The 17,786-nt window shown below is 39.2% G+C and overlaps 2 protein-coding genes across 10 annotated transcripts in view; one reads left to right on the top strand and one right to left on the bottom strand.

The window, feature by feature from the left end:
* map6a (microtubule-associated protein 6a) overlaps positions 1–3,906 on the bottom strand; it is a 17,354-nt gene extending 13,448 nt beyond the window's left edge. For all 3 annotated transcript variants that reach the window (XM_088279601.1, XM_088279600.1, XM_088279599.1), the window contains exon 1: positions 2,911–3,906. In XM_088279601.1, the coding sequence (XP_088135727.1) occupies positions 2,911–3,611 (701 nt within the window). In that variant the 5' untranslated portion in view covers positions 3,612–3,906. The remainder of the gene's footprint in view (positions 1–2,910) is intronic.
* Positions 1,155–17,786, top strand: mogat2 (monoacylglycerol O-acyltransferase 2). 7 transcript variants are annotated; one of them, XM_088279605.1, is made up of 8 exons: positions 1,155–1,249; positions 5,175–5,216; positions 5,336–5,468; positions 7,701–7,879; positions 14,200–14,404; positions 15,354–15,528; positions 15,770–15,969; positions 16,850–17,786. In XM_088279605.1, the coding sequence occupies exons 2-8, from the start codon at positions 5,178–5,180 to the stop codon at positions 17,002–17,004; spliced, it is 1,086 nt and encodes a 361-aa protein (XP_088135731.1). In that variant the 5' UTR covers positions 1,155–1,249; positions 5,175–5,177; the 3' UTR covers positions 17,005–17,786. The 7 variants fall into 7 exon arrangements, with proteins under 7 accessions (XP_088135731.1, XP_088135729.1, XP_088135730.1 ...); XM_088279603.1 differs by lacking the exon at positions 1,155–1,249 and adding an exon at positions 2,448–2,827 and having other exon boundaries at positions 5,333–5,468; XM_088279604.1 differs by lacking the exon at positions 1,155–1,249 and adding an exon at positions 2,448–2,827.

A 17,786-nucleotide genomic window follows, 5' to 3' on the forward strand; every position in this document is an offset into this window, starting at 1 on the left:
ACTTTGTAAAAGTGAAAAAAAAAAGATGCTTTTTGGTCGTTGCAGATCACACAGTGACAAAGTAGGCTTTGTCTGTTGGAAAAAAGAGAACATGAACAAAGGCTCAGGCAGCTGATGTCTCTCACTCATGGCTTATATTCGGCATAAAAAGTATCTCTATTGTATTGTAGATTTTTGTGATCAATTTGACTGCACTTGACTCAGAAATTGTTTCGTTTTCTTCTCATTGAGTGTCTTTTGTTTTTGCTTTCACCCAAAAACTATTTCTTTACATCAGCGAATACTTTTTGCCCTGTGTGAACTCTGCTCCATTTTCTTCAGCTTCACAATTTTCCCTCAGCCTGATCTCCTGTATTGTTTTTTTGAAGCGTTTAACTCTAACATGAGCTATGCGATTAAATGCCAACCAGTCCAGGGTGCAACCTGCCTCTCGTCAGCTCCAGCTGACGTGCGACCCTCATGAGGACAAGCTGTATAGGAAGTGGATAGATGGATGGATGGTTCATTTTCCACCGAATGTAGCAGCAGATGATTACTGAGGTCGTATGTAAGCTAATAATAGCTTAGCTGTGATAAGGAATGTGCAAGTGATGAATGGGGCACTGCCACTGAAAATAACGGCATCAGTTAATGAACACTATATTTGGCATTTTAAAATTAATCGAAAACAGAATTAACATGCACAATGGCTGATTTTTTTTTTTTTTTGGTAAATGACAAGCAGATCATAAATTATAACGATGTCTTCAGCCTAATTACAGTTTTCTTTCTTTTTTTTTTTTTTTACTTATTGATGAAACCATAAACCATATGGTACAGTGCAGCTGGAGTGTAGTCATTAAATGTTTCAAGGGGAAAGAATGCAGTGACTATGCAGCGTAATTGAATTCCAAACATATTCCAAATTAGCACTGATGCTATTTTGACATGTGCTGTGTGATTTGTGCCCACCATCCATAATATTAACCCACAGTTGACCTGCTTTGAGGCTCCACTGGCAAACGAAGACAGAGGATAGGGTGGGCTTGTGTCGTGCCATGAGGGGGGGGGGGCAGTGCCCCCGGGCTGCACCCTGCTCCACAACACACACACACACACACACACACACACACACCCACACACACACACACACACACGCACGGTAGCGGGGGGCTCCAACCAGCTGCACCACAAGACACACTAATCTCACATGGCATCAGACCACATCATCAGCTGTGCTTCTTCCTAAGGCAACCAAGTCATAACATAAGTATACTTTCAATTTCACTGATATCTGAAAAAATGTTGGCCCTATACAAGGCAAGACAATGAAAAAAAAATAACTTTTTCTCAGCATTCATTATTTTACCAAGCGATATACAAATTGCAAGAACTTAATACTACAATGGGCAGTGACCGACATGCGTTACTTGATGCTGTCAACATCCTCTATAATTGCTGTGAACATTACGTAATACGGATTACTCAGGTTGTCTACATTGTGTACCCGTCCCACAACCTTTAGACACAATAAAATTATGAAAGCACACTTTCTGAAGTATTCCCGTTTCAACTCTCTCACTTAGAAGGTTCTCAAAATAAGACGTGCAGTGTGCTCGCTTCAAGCTGATCATTTGTCACTTGTATTTCAAGTTTATCGTAAAATGCTACGGTGCAATATTTAAAAATGCTTGGAACGCTGTGCATTATGTGTGTTCGCAGACTACAATTTTATTTCTACCTTGTCATATTATTTATTCTATGTTCTCAATATTTTATACTCTACATACATATATGCACTGATAAAGAGGCTGTTTTTTTTTTATCTCATTGTACCTGTATATTTTGACAATAAAAGGAGTTCTGACTCATAAAAAGAGAACATTTAACAATGTATACTATAAACACAAAAATATTAAACCACACCATATCATTATGACACAGAATATTATGTGACATGGAATAAAAAAGAAATGGGAATAGAATGAAGAGAAAAAAAAGCTTCGATATTGTGCAATCATAGACCTTCAAACACCTGCTACTTTAATGCACACACAGCGACACATATACAATACTCACAGCTGGGCATATATTGTCTCTGATCTGTGGAATCGACAAATATATATATAATACCTCTTCTCTTACACTTAATCGCACTGCATTTTTTCCAAAAGTGCTCAGTGTTGTATGCAAGTTGCAGTAAAAAGTGGTAATACACTTAAGGTGCACATTTCATTTGCCAACTCTTGGAGCCCGGCCTGTCATGATCGTGTTTGTTATTTTTGGTTTAGTTTTGGTTTTGTGTCATGTTTTTCCTTGTCTGGTGTGTGTCTTGTGCTCCAATCTGATTGCGTTCACCTGTTCTTGTCATCTCATTCCACAGTGTGAAGCAATCTGCTCCCTCAAACCTTTTGTCTTGTCCAGGTGTTCCTCGTTGTCTCGTTACTTTGTTTGTATTTAGTTCCTTGTCTGCTTTCAGGTCTAGTTGGTCTATTGTCGTTGTTTCCTATCACTGTTTGAGTCCTTGTTTTGCTGATCCCTGTTATTTTGTACTTTTGGAATTTCTGACTTTCCCCAGTGCCTTGTTTGCCTTTTTATTTTCAGTTAAATTCCATTTAAGTTACCCCCGCCTCACTTTTCTGCGTTTGGGGCCTCCTTAATCTCCACCACCGCCTGACGCAGCCACAAATGGCAAAAAAAATTGAAAGCAGCTCGCGACCCCTAAAAATGTTAACTGACACCATTTTCCTGAATGAACTTCCTCAACTCACTTCAACATAGTCCTTGTCACCAAAATGGCACAACAAATACTTTTCTTGTGTTGGGTTGAGAACAAAAGGGTTAATTGGTGAGTTTTTCCAGTCCATAGCAGTGCCCTGTACTGGTAAACCATCTAAATGGGTGCGACAAGACGTGCAGGTTTCCACTCACTTGTAAGAACTGCCGGCTGCAATCTCCTGTTTAATTTGCCTGTTGACGGCATCCACGGCTGCCCGACCTTCTCCTTCCACCTTGACTACTTTCTTCTCGCCTTCTGCCTTTTTGCTTGACCTCTTTTTCCTTTCGTGGCCCTGAATGAGATCTTTCTCTTGCACTTTGTCAGCAATGGCGCTCTTCTCCACGCCACTTTCAGCATCCGTTAAGTGGTGCTTTGCGCGTTTGGACCTGTCCAGTGGCCGGTCGTCACCCGCGGAGATGGTGGCGGCTGGTTTAGGTATCCACGGGTGGTCGTACCTTTTCGGAATCGGCCAAGGCTTGTAGTCTTTCTGGTATTGAGTCTCACTATTGAACGGTATTTCTGGGCCGTGGTACTCGTTCTTGGGTTTACAGCTGGGTTCGGGTCGCACTCTCCAGTGTTTAAAGTCCTCCCTCATAACCGAGCTGCACACTCGCTCCTCTGACACGCACCTCCGCGGTGCGCGTGGACCGCTGGTGGCGGTGCGGCGCTGGGTGCGAGGCGGCTGCGTTTCTATGGCGACCCCGGCCCGTAATGGAGGCTGCAGCTGGACGTGCTGCATCTCCGAGGCGTCTGTGTACTTGGTGAACACCAAAGGCACCGCAATGTCAGCCTTGTCCATCTGGTTCCAGAAGCGGGCCATGCAGCACGCCCTGCTGATGCAGGGCCACGCCATGCTGAGGTTCCTTGAGAAAACGGTGGAGTTGAGATGGAATCAAAATAGAACGAATATTTTCCAGTATGCTGTTTACGAGGGAGGAGAGTCCGTATCCGCGTTTGGGGAATGTACGGTTGAATCCAACGTTCTTTAGGTTAGATTAAAATATACGCATAAAATTACACTTGTAAAGTGCACGCGTGCATTGCTAATCATTTCACCTTTAAAAAACAATCGAAATGAGAGTTTTCTGCGCGGATGTCGTCTGAGTCAGTATCCCCTGTGCTACATCACTCCACGCCACAGAGCAATGGTGAAACGGCCCCGCCCTCACCCACTCAGCATCCGTAGACACAAACCCGGCAAATAACATCAAGTTAAACATTTAGAGCTAACCTCCGGGCCAAAGGTCTGAAATAATGAATATTCTAAGACCGAAATTGGGAAAACAGTAACCTTAAGGTGCCCCTTTTGTTTTATAAAACATGCTAATGTGTTTACGAATTTGAAATTAAATAATTCGAAAATAGAACTCTCAATTTGAGTCAAGCAAATTACTTTTATTTTGAATCAAAAATCTATTTCCGGTATAAAATGGATAACTCTAGAAACTTGATTAAGATAATGTGGCTTTACAAGGTACCCTTCAAATTGATGAAGAGGATAATCAATGTTTATGAAACTCCAAATGAACAAATGATTACTTACTCTCTGGATATTACTTTTATACACTGTATAGACTGTATGTTTGTATGCAATCGTCGGTGTAAATAAATCCATTTTTACCATAAGGCGGGTTGACATTAACAAGTCGTATTCATGTGTAAGGTTTCCGAACCACTACTCCCACCCACAATTCTTTTTATTCATGATGTCGTGATCAATAATGCATATCGCTCCTTTTATGTGATTTTGAGGGCAATTTTAAATACATATGGGGAAAATAGTATGGATTCTTAACCACTGTGCAGTGGCACATGTGTAACGGCATCTGGTTTGAAATGTGTTATTTATTGACAACAAATAATGTATCTATTCAACTACCTACGTCAGGGATGTACAGTATTTTGAGAGGTTGAAGTAATGTAGTTAAAAACTCTTCCACTAGATGGCAGAAATGGTGGATTGGCTAACTAAAAAAGGCCCATGGTTAGTTCTAATTTTCCTCTTTGCTTTATTTACTCACTGTTAATGCTGCTCCTCTCTATTTTGCCAATTAATGATTGTTGGTTTATTTGTTTGTTTATCTGATTTTGGTCAAATGGAAGGTATGTTACTTTTCAGTCTGTCCGATCTGTAATAAAAATATAGGGCTAGGAGGGTGGATAAGGGTTTGTTATTTGTTCTTGTTTTTTAAGGGCTAAACCAAAATAAGTAACGATAAAAACAAATGAAAACTGCTAACCTTGAGATGCAATTTCATCTCGCAGCCAAATGGGGCTGCCTTTACGAAGACATTTTGAGTCTTAGGAAGCCTGCCCTTTGCCACAGAGAGAGTTACAAAATGAGGCAAGGCAGTTCAATCTTTTTGCTTTCTGCTAATATATCCTATGCTGATTTTTGAATGTTCCCTATGTTTAGTTCATGGCTATCTGGGTCAAAGATCAGATGTGGTGTGATATGGTAAGAGCGATTTATCAAATTCTGCAGAGAGTGTCTGAGATAAGACAGTCAACCAAGAGGTGATGAAAGCGAGAGCAAACTTTGGACCTGCTTCACTGGCTTCTTTTCCTTCCCAGCAGTTGCGGTTCTTCAAGTTGCCTGTCTTTCCTTCGAGCATTATGAAGATTGATTTTGCCCCAGTCGGCGTGCCTCTCCGCAGAAGACTTCAGACTGTTGCGGTGCTGCAGTGGGTCTTCTCTTTCCTTGCCTTAGGTAAGTGAATTTAATCATATTTGCGCGTGTGCGCATTGAAGACACCGGGGATTGAGGATTCACAGACTGATATGTTTTCAATATGTTAGTCTTCTACTGTTAGTTTTTGTAGTTGACACTGTTTCAGTTCAACCGCTTCATCAAATTTGTTGTGCAGCTACAATGTGTTAGTGGAAGTTTCCTCCACTCCCTGTAACACACTCCCATCAAAAAGGCAACTTTGCTTCCAAGAGAGGGAGCCAAACAGAACCCGAGTAAGGCATTCCATGAGTTACAACCACACCCCGCATATTCATAGTTTGGTATTTGAGAATCGACCTATCTGCAGATCATTTTTGGGGAACATAGCCTCTGTGTTTCACTTAAAAACTAATCTATTTGCTGTTTTGGGGCTCTGGCCAAAGCAATGAAAAAATTACTTTGCCACCAACTTGTGGCATCTTGGTGCCAAAAAATTGAGGATCCATTGAGAAACTTAATCTAGGCAGCGTATGTCAAACTCAAGGCTCAGGGGTCAGATGTAGTCCGTTGACCGACATACATATAACATATACATACATACATACATACATGCATATATATATATATATATATATATACAGGTAACACATTTTTCAAATCATGACATTAATTTAATGCTGTCAAGCAATTTTTCAGCTAATTCAGTGCACAATTTTACAGAAATAATTACGATTAATCACATTTTTAACAGATATTCACTTGCGTAAAATCTTAATAAAATAATGTAAAATCAACAAATAGAAATTATATCTCGAGTCAAAGAACTATTTTTTATCCTTGAATTCGATTCATTTTCTGTAAAAACACAACTGTTAAACAAATTCAACAAAAGATCTTTTCCAGATATTCTTCTGACGTCCATCTCTTGTTTTGCCTGCGCTTAAGACACAAACTATAAAAAACACAGAAAACAGGATCATGATTGGTGGCGGATTTAGACTAAAGAAGTGCTTTGCCACCATCTGGTGGCATCTTGGTGCCAAGGAATTGGGTTGAAGTGAGTTGAGGAGTTTCATTTAGACAAAAGTAGTGCTTACTGCCATCTGGTGGCATCTTGGTGCCAAGGAATTGGGTTGAAGTGAGTTGAGGAGTTTCATTTAGACAAAAGTAGTGCTTACTGCCATCTGGTGGCATCTTGGTGCCAAGGAATTGGGTTGAAGTGAGTTGAGGAGTTTTATTTAGACAAAAGTAGTGCTTACTGCCATCTGGTGGCCTCTTGGTGCCAAGGAATTGGGTTGAAGTGAGTTGAGGAGTTTCATTTAGACAAAAGTAGTGCTTACTGCCATCTGGTGGCCTCTTGGTGCCAAGGAATTGGGTTGAAGTGAGTTGAGGAGTTTCATTTAGACAAAAGTAGTGCTTACTGCCATCTGGTGGCATCTTGGTGCCAAGGAATTGGGTTGAAGTGAGTTGAGGAGTTTTATTTAGACAAAAGTAGTGCTTACTGCCATCTGGTGGCCTCTTGGTGCCAAGGAATTGGGTTGAAGTGAGTTGAGGAGTTTCATTTAGACAAAAGTAGTGCTTACTGCCATCTGGTGGCATCTTGGTGCCAAGGAATTGGGTTGAAGTGAGTTGAGGAGTTTCATTTAGACAAAAGTAGTGCTTACTGCCATCTGGTGGCATCTTGGTGCCAAGGAATTGGGTTGAAGTGAGTTGAGGAGTTTCATTTAGAGAAAAGTAGTGCATACTGCCATCTGGTGGCATCTTGATGACAAGGAATTCTGATCAAGCAAGTTGAACGGTTTCATTTTAACTCAATTTGTGCGTTTCCTGTAAACCTGCTCCAGGGCTGGAACAGATTATTTCTGTGTGTGTTATCTAAATCTAAAACAAAGATCTTTACCTGCATTTCTTCTGTACCTTTTCCAGACGCTCTGCTCATCCCGGACTGTCTGTCTTATGAAGAAATGTGATCAGGTGCATTATTAACCTGCACACAAAGCCTAGCAACAAAGTGAATGTTTGGAAGTGCACGTTGCATTTTGCAATAATGCCTCTTTCTCCTCGGGCTACGGCAGTAGAAGCGTCTGATGGCCTACTTTTGCCGTATTAACCATTAAACGTGGGACTTGATTCTATTGCTGAATAACTTCAAATGCTGATACTAAATTTACATCAAGAGTATTGGTGTCAGTCCATGATGTCATTTCCATTCGGAGGGAAAAGGAGGATGACTGACTGCACACCGTAATGTACGTGTTTTTCTCTCCTCAGCACCGACATGCATCTTCCTGTTCTTCTACCTGCTGTTCACTCGTTACTGGTTGATCAGCGTGTTCTATTCGGTCTGGTGGTTCTTTGACTATGACACTCCTGCACGCGGAGGCCGTCGGCTGCCTTACTTGTGTGGACTCAAAGTGTGGGACTACATGCGGGATTACTTCCCCATCAAGGTGAGATGTAGAAAGCCGCTGATAGTAAAACTCTGAAACAATTTTATAGTGTGGGGAATATTTACCTCAGCTTATTTTCAGAGCAAATAAGCCTGGATTTATCTTATCTGATCGCCAATCAAGCAGTGTCCTTATCTATGTCCTTGGTAGCAAGTGGGCTACCGCGTTTGTCCTGGTGGTTGACTTGAATTCAACGACATTAGAGGTTTGGGTAGTGGAAGATAGTACATTTGGTACCTAGGCCTTCCGGATTTATCAAACGACCACCTCCTAATACCATCACGATCACATGACAATTGTTGAACCCATCAAAATTGCAGTATAACAGCATGCAATAGTGTCATATACTGTCCAATACACAACAGAGATTTTGATTTTTGAACATATAAATGACTGTAGATCGCCTTTGCTAGTTGAACTTAATGCTATTAGTTAAAAAAAAAAAAATACAGTCGCTTTACTAGTATCGGTCAGCACTATTGACTCTGAAGGCCCTGTGAAGATTACGTTGACATGGCAACGCCGAGACTGAAATCTGATTGGACATAGCTACAATATCCGCACATAGTACTGGAAGCAGTGAAGCACAGAGAAATACTCTGAATTGAAGATAATATAATGTTGCGATTCGGGGAGATAAAAAAAACAACAGCATTTCATAAAACAAATGATGTTGTACCTTAAGACGTGACTGCCTTGACTTGAGTGTTTTGGAGAGGAAGCCATTGTTCAGCCATTTTGTTTTTATTTTGTATTTATTTTTTTTTAACTTAGTAGCGCAGAGTTGACATACAATCGTTGCATTATGGCAATATATATATAAGCAACCCTTTGAAAGTGTTGTATATAAGGCAGCTTCTAAACGGTATTTCTATCCTTTAATAATAATGATAACGATGAATATTGTAATGTTGGCTGCTGCGACTACGTTTTCCCCTCATTGGTATAGTATTAAAAAATAATGGACACCTTTGTTTAGTCCATTTCCTGCTTGTTTCTAAGAGTTCAAAGAAAATATTACACGAGGCATACAACAAAAAAGGCTATTGCTTGATGACAGCAAATTTCATAAAGGGAAACAGTTGTCAGGTCTACACAGAAAGTTCTCTATCCATTTTTTTTTTAATGCATGAAAAGGGGCCAAAAATCGTTAAAGGCTCAGGCAGTCCCAAGGTGAACAATTATGCATAACAGGGACTGTTAAAAGGTTCGATGGAGCAGCGTGTTGATTCCAAATGCCAAATAAAAGAAACAAAATACGATTAATAATCAATTATCAACAATTATGCATGACGGGTCCAAGGTTTTAGAAAATCAAGCTCTCTCTAAATGCCACCCCACCCAAAGAAAAAACAATGATCAATTGAGCAAATAAGTAACAAGTAGCGACACTTGACAGTGATTAGATAAATCACGTGTGATGGTGTTCATGTGCGTATGTGTGGCCAATTTTAAACTTGATTTCCCAACAAAAGTCAGCAAAGGCCCTGTAATAAGATGCTTTTAAAGATTATCCTGATCAATTTTCCTGTAATATGCGATATGTTAGCTCATTTACTGCCATTGACGGCTAAAGACGTCAAAGATACATATTTTTTATTCGGCTGGTCGTGAAAGAGTTCAGAGTCTTTTCTCCTCACCGACATCTTCTGAAAATGGGCGGGGCCAACAAATGTAAAATGTTGATCACGTGCATTATTTCTAACTGAAAATATGATGTGTGGTCAACACAGAGGACGGCAGAACAACTGCCTCCGTAATTATGAAGTGAAATGACGGCAACAGTGATAATCAGTTGAGAAGATAACTGAAACTAGTGCTTTTGCTGTACTTCAGTAGTAAAGGGTCAAGCAGAAGAGTTTGCAACCACAATGTAGATATCAGATACTGGTACACACATGAAATCGTCACGTGTGATAGTGCTCTTCAAGTGTCTGATGAATTTGAGACGTCTCCATGGATAACTGGACTTTTATCGCCGAAACCAGAATTCAGACATGATACTTGGTCCTGTGAGAGGCATCCAGACTGCTGTAAAAGAAAAGAAAAACAATAAGTAGAAGAAGAAGAAATAGCTAACTGTTATCTTATCTGGTGGTAACTACATTGTGGCAAACTGCTCAAACCCAGATTAAAAAAAAAAAAAAAAAAAAGATATTTTTTTTTACTACAACCACCACGTCAATGAAAAGAGTCATCTGAGTTAGTCGATATCAGCGCTAGGTTCCCAACTGTGTGCAACTAGAACCACTAGTGACTTTAAAAATGGTACTAGTTAACACCTAGCACCACACTAGTAAAACAAGTAGAGTGTACAGTACAATTTTTGACACGGTTCTTGTACCACATGTGGTTCCAGGTGTTGAGTGGCAACATCTGTTGGACTAGTATCATAAGTGAGATGGCACAAAGTCAGATTCCAGCCGTTTAAAAGAGAAGTGGAAATGCTGTATGCGGTTACTTCACCGCTGTCCGTCTTGCAAAATGCTGTCGTGGCTCTTTTGCACTCACTTTATAGCCAACTGTCACCCAGCTCAAATTTCACCGGCTGGACTCGAGGAAGTCTGCTATTGATCTTCGTCTCTCACTTTTCACCTGGGCCTTTGCATGAAGTGAAATAAGCAGATTTCAAATAGAGTAGTTGAATATTTCTCACATGATCTTTTGGAACATTTACTTCAAGTTTTCGGGAGCGTCGGTCAAATTTCCGAATGAGGCAATTGGTTTGGATGTGATGGAATGTTGAATGGATTTAACACTTTTATTTGTGTTTGTAGGATTAGCCCTGAACAAAATGCAAAGAAAGATGTCATAAATAATTTTAACATGGCTCATACCCAAAACAAGACTTGCACTACTATAATGCTTACCTTCCTGTTTAGCCTTTTGTGTCCCTCTTGTGGTCAAGCGCCAATAGTGCATATTGTATATATTGATTGTTGACAGCTTTTGAGTAAATACCAGATGCTACACTAATGTTATATTTGAAATAGATGATTTAAAGCACAGTTTGTGTGATGTTTGGGGAAAGCAAAGCATAAAGTTAATTTTGCTCGCCCAATTTGTTTTTATTAGTTTTAGTGCATGTTGCTGCACAGTACCTCAACATACGTATGAAAAGGGCACTGCAAAAAAAAATATATATATATTTTAAAGGAAAGAAAGTTGCAATTTCATGAGGGAAAAGTTTTCAAAAGTAGAATAAGAAAAAAAATTGTCATTTTACATAGATAAATAGCCAGGATGAGGACATATAATGTGCAATTTACAAGTTTAACAAAGTGATTTTTTGTCACATTTGTCTCATCATCAAGCAAGTGTTTTAAACTAATATTTAATGAAACATTTTAAATTGTCTAATTGAACTTTACTAAGAATTTATGGGACCCCTTCCATTCCTCAGAGTTAATCTCCAATCACCAATATGAAAAACACAAGTAAATAAATAAATTTTACCTTCTAGGTAGTTTCATTTTAGATGAGAAGAAAGTATACATTTTCTTCTTAGAAACATTTGAAATGTCTCCCTTTTCTGGTTATAGCATGATCTCCTATGATTATATTCATATAAAGTAGGAGTTGTGTCAGAAAAGTTCCAGAACTGGTTTCACAAAATGTATGTTTCAAATCCAAGTTTTAACCCTCAAAATTTCAGTTGCACCTCGAGATACGGGCGACTGACGCACTGCTTTTTCAACATATGAGAAATCGTTCGGCTGATTTCATCCCACCCCCTCATTTAATTTTTGACTTGCCTTTAAATTGATATACCAATGGTTTGCATCAATAGTTTTAGCGTATTTTTTATTTTTTTGATGCAACAGATATTTGAACACAAATGGTGGAGCAAGACATGTAGCCAGGTAGAACACTCAAATGTATATATTCTTGAATGATTAATATTTCAGCATCTTTCTGACTCTCAGTAGTAGTGGTCAAGGAAGTACTTTTCTTTGTTTGTTAAATCAAAATAAATGTTTAATTCCTTTAGATTTGATCTAATTATGTCATATGTCATGGTGAAGCAGCCTCAACTCTGAAAAAAATAAATACTGAAAGTTCTCTTTGAAAATGTGTTGGTTGGTTGTCTGGCCCGCACGGAAGGGGAAAATACGTTTTTTGAGTTGGAACTATATCCTTGAGGACACCAGTTATGGAACTTTTCTGGTACACTTTGTACGGTAGTAAATAACGTGCCAATAGAGTTTACAAGATTTAAAAAAAAAAAACTGCAATTTTTCTGCCTTCAAACCGCCCTCCTCCTATTATCCATGTGTTATTTCCAGTGTCATCTGACTACATGGGAAAAGAGAAGGAGTGTTCTTTTCAATTCGTTTCATTGGTGTCTTTTAACCGCCGTTTCTAATGGCACCGTGATCAGGTTTGACTAAAGCAGCTGATGTGGGATCACTAAAGACTTCTTTTGATAGAGGAAAAAAAGGGAGAGATTGTTTAGAGCATTTCTCTGCTTTTTGGTCTGAAAAAGCGGCTTCTTTAACTGCGTCATCCTTACTTGTGCTATAGTTATATAGTGATGCATTTAAAAACATACAACCGACATCTGTAGATATTGTATAACATCTGCTTGTCTGGTGTCATGTGCGAGATGGGATGAAGTCAAAGAATTGAAAGTCGTGTGCTGCACATAAAGTACACATAAAACATGTAAATATAAATATAGTCCAAATAAATAGCATAAAAACGGTAAACAATAAGACAATGCGTGCTGAGTTGAAAGCCAAAGAATAAAAATCTGTCGATTTTATTGAGATGGCACGTTGCGAACGTCTAAATGACGAATGTTTGAAAGATCTTTTGTTTATAAACAACATTTAAACACGTTCTGTTAGTGGAACTCAAACCAATGATTAACCCAGTTTGAGGCCATCTGCTCATGCCCTACAACACAAACAAGATGGAACTAAACCAACACATCAGCTCTGAAATCTCCACATGAAAATATTTTTAAAAATGGCACTGCCTTTAAGCATTTGAATGAGTGCAGAATGTACAGTAGAAGGTAGCTCGTAATAATGTAAGCTGATGTCTTGGCTCTCAATCAAAGGTGACCCGAAGAGCACTTTAACCTTGAAATACTGTAATAATCTCCAACTGAGTGAGTGGCGCTGATTGTCTTTTGATTGTTTAGTGCTGATAGTGACCTTCAGTGCCATCTCTATCTCTTCTGCCGGGCTTGGTGAAACAAGTAAACACTCCTCACATTCGATATCTTATCTCATGTCTTAGAGTGTTGATCATTAGAGACCAGTTTTGTCGAAATAAATTAATGTACAGTGCAAAGTATGTGGAATGCGCAGGAACAAGCAAAGTCGGTCAAAATCTGAAAAATAATGATAATTATAATAATGATAATAACAATCATTCTTTTATTATTATTATTTTTATTATTGATAATAATAATAATAATAATATTAAATTATAATTGCCTATTTTAATGCAAAAAATTAATTATTTAGAATGTCAGACTCACATTTAATTGACATACAGCTAACACCTTCACCACCCCCTCCAAGAAATGTGTGTCAACCACCTGACACAGCTATTTTCCATCCAGCTCCATTTGCTCGATCTCGTGGGTCTCTGCCGAACTTCCCCCACAATGCAAGTTGAGTCTAATTGTGAAAAGTAAAACATACCTTGCGTCATTCATTACTGGATTTGAAACAGAGATTTGTTTCACAAGAATACTATAATGCACCACAAATAAGGTCACAATCAGACTGGTGGCCTGGATTTTATTATTTTTCAATATGGACAAAAATGAAAATGATTAATGGTTTCTTAGTTTTGAAAATTGGGGTTGATTTTTGTGGTCTGTTTATCAGCCGCCTCGTCTAATAATTATTAATGCTAAATTAGCAGAGAGATAATTCCTATTTAGTTCAGTTTTTATTTTAATTTTTTTTTTTTTAAATATGACGCAAGATTTCTGAATTTCTAAAATACTCCACTGGCTGCATGAGCTGATCCGTCTATCAGGTAGTGGCTAGTCATTTTAATTTCTCATTATTATTGACTCATTTTTCACTTAAATGATAACTCACTGACTGTGGCAAATTCAAATTGAATATGATGATGTTTAATATGTTACATCTAAGGCAATCACTATAGGAGCAAAAGACTGATGTTGATTGCAGCATGGAAAGGTTCAAAGGGCAGAAAGGCTGGTGAAACAAGGACAAGAAGCCACATACTGTATATGAGCCGTATGACTCTGTGTAGCACTTTCAGGAATCACAACATAACCTCTGTTGTACAAATTTCCACTAAATCAACATTTTTATTATTTTTTTTCCCAGTTGCTGAAGACAGCTGACCTGGACGCCCGACACAACTACGTACTGGGCTTCCACCCTCATGGAGTCCTGGTGGCAGGAGCCTTTACCAATTTCTGCACCTATTCCACAGGCTTCAAGCAACTATTTCCGGGCCTCACCAACTACCTTCTCATGCTGCCTCTTTGGTTTCGAGCTCCATTCTTCAGAGACTACATTATGTGTGCAGGTTGCATCATCGTTTTTATTGAGTACAAGCGAGACTTTAGACCAGGCGTGGGCAAACTACGGCCTGGGGGCCACATGCGGCCCGTTAAACGTTTTAATCCGGCCCGCCGAATTTATTAAATGAATCAAGCTTGTTAATGTTTGATTTTCAAAATACTGTGGTGTGTCAACGACAGCTGTGTTGTTGTAATGCTTTCGTTCATTTTCTTTTAAAATTAAATGTTATTTTTTTTGTATCCAATGATTTATCCAAAACACTCAAATTTAGAACCCATTGTGGCCCACCAATCAAAAAGTTTGCCCACCCCTTGCTTTAGACAGTGCTTGGGATGAATCCATTTCCATATAGAAAGTCTGAAATCAGACTCTGTGAGGAAAAAAACATGTCAATTCTACAACACAGAGACTGACATACAAACAAGTGACAGAAAGACAAGTCGAAAATTTTCATGACAATAATATGTTGTATGCACCCCCACTAGTATAAACACGGCATTTTGATTAATCAAGGGCGGGTCATTTTGCCACACGCTGTCGTCTGAAAATGACATCACGGACGCTGGGGACTGATGTTTCCTTAGCCCAGAGAAACCGATTGTGATTCATTGTCAGTTGGCAGCAAGTGGCAAAATATGTTTTTAAAGGTGATAATTGTTATCAACTTTATTCTAAACGAAATATCAACTTTTTACTGCAGAAATGGGCAAAATTAGTGAAGTATCCCTTTAACTGCCGAGAGCTATGCTGAGATTTTTTTTGCGGTGTTTCATAATCTTTCATTTAACGTCATACATGGCGGTGGAATATTTGCAAAACGTGTTCCGAATGAATCAGTTGACGCTTTCTTGCGCAGCGTGTCCTCTGGGCCATTAGACGTTCCACTACATTTAATAATTTCTTTCATTTCATTACCACACATTGCGTATTTATTTCTGTTTGCAATGACGCAGGTCTGATTCCATCTGATAAAGAGAGCGCCAGTTATCCACTCCAGCAGAAGGGTGGTGGAAATGCTGTTGTCATTGCTGTTGGTGGAGCCCCAGAGGCCCTTGATGCCCACCCTGGCACGTACAATGTTCTCTTGGCCAAGAAGAAAGGTTTCATTAAAATGGCGATGGAGCACGGGTAAGCGCAGAGTGCCTGATTTTCCTAGGTTCTGCGGCTTACTGACGAACATTGCATCGCTCTATTCAGTTCATGTCTTTTGCGGCTTGAGTGTAAACTTGTTAAACAGAGGCTTATTCAAGTCATGGCGTTTCCTGGGAAAGCTTGTCATGTGATTTGAATTTAATTGGGAATAAGCGGAAAAGAGTCAACGTGATCAATAATATAAACCGTCGTGATTTTTTTTTTTTTTTTTTTTCAGAGCTCACCTGGTTCCAGTCTTCTCCTTCGGTGAGAATGAGGTGTTTGATCAAGTGGGGAACTCAAGAGGAACCTGGCTTCGAAGTGTACAGGAACTGCTGCAAAGCATCATGGGTATCTCGCTGCCCCTCTTCCATGCTCGTGGGATTTTCCAATACTCCTTTGGTCTCATGCCATACCGAAAACCCATCCATACTATCGGTGAGTGCACAAAACTAGACTTTGACTGATTTGACCTCTGTACTGTGGGCACCAATGCCAACAGCGCCTGTTGTCTATGACGTTTGCTGACAGTAGGTCACTGGATGGGCTTTGGACATTGGCCCAGCTAACTTGGCTGGCAGTATCCTGAACTACAATCTCATGTCTTTCCCAACCTGATGTTGGCAGAAACTCAGATAGGTTACAGAAGAGGCAGTGAGCATGAGTGGCAGTCTCATAAACTGCTGGGTGTCAGAAGAATGGACTTGAGATTTCTCAGGGTAAAATTTCGTTCTTTAGGACAGTGTTTTCCAAAAATTAATGACCACAAAGATCGGTTAGTAGCATTACATTGAACTTCTGACACACGATAACTTGGTTTAACAACTTACTGGTGTTATCTGCAGCCATTTTAGTTTTAGTCTTAGTTTTAGTCTTTGGGGAAAAAAAAAAGCTTGTTAGTTTCGATAAGGGATTGTTTTAGTCCAGTTTTAGTTGACAAAAACTCACTTAGGTTTTTGTCTAGTTTTTGTGGTCTTTTAACAAGTGCACATCATGCGTTTCAAATTTGACATTTTGACAAAATACCAGGGTTGTATCAAGACCATCCTGGGACCAGAACTCACCAAGACAAGACTAAGACTTTTGGTAGTCAAGACTGAGTCAAGATTAAGATCAAGACAAGAGCAAAAATCAATTTAAAAAAATGTCCCATCACTGGTTTGAGAACAGGGAAGCACATCGCCCCCCCCCTGCGCTTAGAAGCGAGTGACTATTCAGTGTTTTTAATTTCAATTTTTTTTTATTTTTAAAAAAAGCAATGAGGCTTAACGTTGGTCATATTCTAATTTTCATTTATCCTGTTGCAACTTGTGTGCAGTCGGGCGGCCCATCACGGTGGTGAGGAACGAGAAGCCAACAGTTGAGGAGCTTGATGCCCTCCACCAGTTGTACATGGACGAGCTCAGCCAACTTTTTGAGCAGCACAAGACCAACTACGGCGTGGACAAAGACACTCACCTGAACTTTGTTTGAACAGGAAAAATGACGCATTGCTATTTATTTTTCAAAATTGAGAAGATTTTTTTTTAGAGGGGGGGGGTGATTGGCTCTGTAAAACCAAATTTGTTCTGGCAGGGTGTTGGAGGGTAAATAAATTGATTTTGGATATGCAACTAGATGCCCTGCTTTATCTATGTGTATGAGATATAAGTTTTAACAATGACAGTAAACCAAGATTTTTTGCATGAGGGTTTGAGTTTGTGTTAGGCTGGTTCTTTTTCTTTTGGCTGTGTGTGAAAATTACACACAAATTATTCTGATGACACAAGTTCAACTGTCTGGGCTTTGGGATTTGATCATTGCCAATGTTAAGATTGCATTTTGGAGCAACAGTCACTGACATTTTTTTTGTATGTCTCTGAATTATTTGTGATACATAACGTATTTGAATAATTTTACAAACTCTTTTGAAAATTGTTAAAAATTGTAAAACATCTCTAAATGTAAATGTAAACCTGCCTGTTCTTATTAATGATTTTCAAACAACTGCATTTGACTTTGTAAACGACCTCAAAAGATACAATAATTACCGGTGGGTTATTGAGACATCATTCAACTGAATTAATGTACCCTGGTTTTTAATTTAATTACCGTAATGCCCACAAAGCAGCTACTCTGGTATTGGATCGATTCCCCAAACGATAAGGCTGTCTGTGAACATTGGCAAATGCCGTTTTATGAGATGTTTGGCTTGAGCAAGAGATTTCCAAATTGAATGTCATCTGACTGGACGATGCCCTAATTCTTTCAACACA

The sequence above is a fragment of the Idiotropiscis lumnitzeri genome, chromosome 17 (assembly GCF_059441095.1).
Source record: "Idiotropiscis lumnitzeri isolate Australia: NSW breed Sydney's pygmy pipehorse chromosome 17, RoL_Ilum_1.0, whole genome shotgun sequence".
NCBI lineage: Eukaryota > Metazoa > Chordata > Actinopteri > Syngnathiformes > Syngnathidae > Idiotropiscis > Idiotropiscis lumnitzeri.

Bases quoted from the DNA above. Each gene is read 5' to 3' on its own strand.
- mogat2 (XM_088279602.1), top strand. From the start codon at position 5,279: ATGAAAGCGAGAGCAAACTTTGGACCTGCTTCACTGGCTTCTTTTCCT. The intron at 5,469-7,700 runs GTAAGTGAATTT...TTCTCTCCTCAG, and splicing joins CTTCTCTTTCCTTGCCTTAG to CACCGACATGCATCTTCCTG. The intron at 14,405-15,353 runs GTTGCATCATCG...GCAATGACGCAG, and splicing joins AGACTACATTATGTGTGCAG to GTCTGATTCCATCTGATAAA.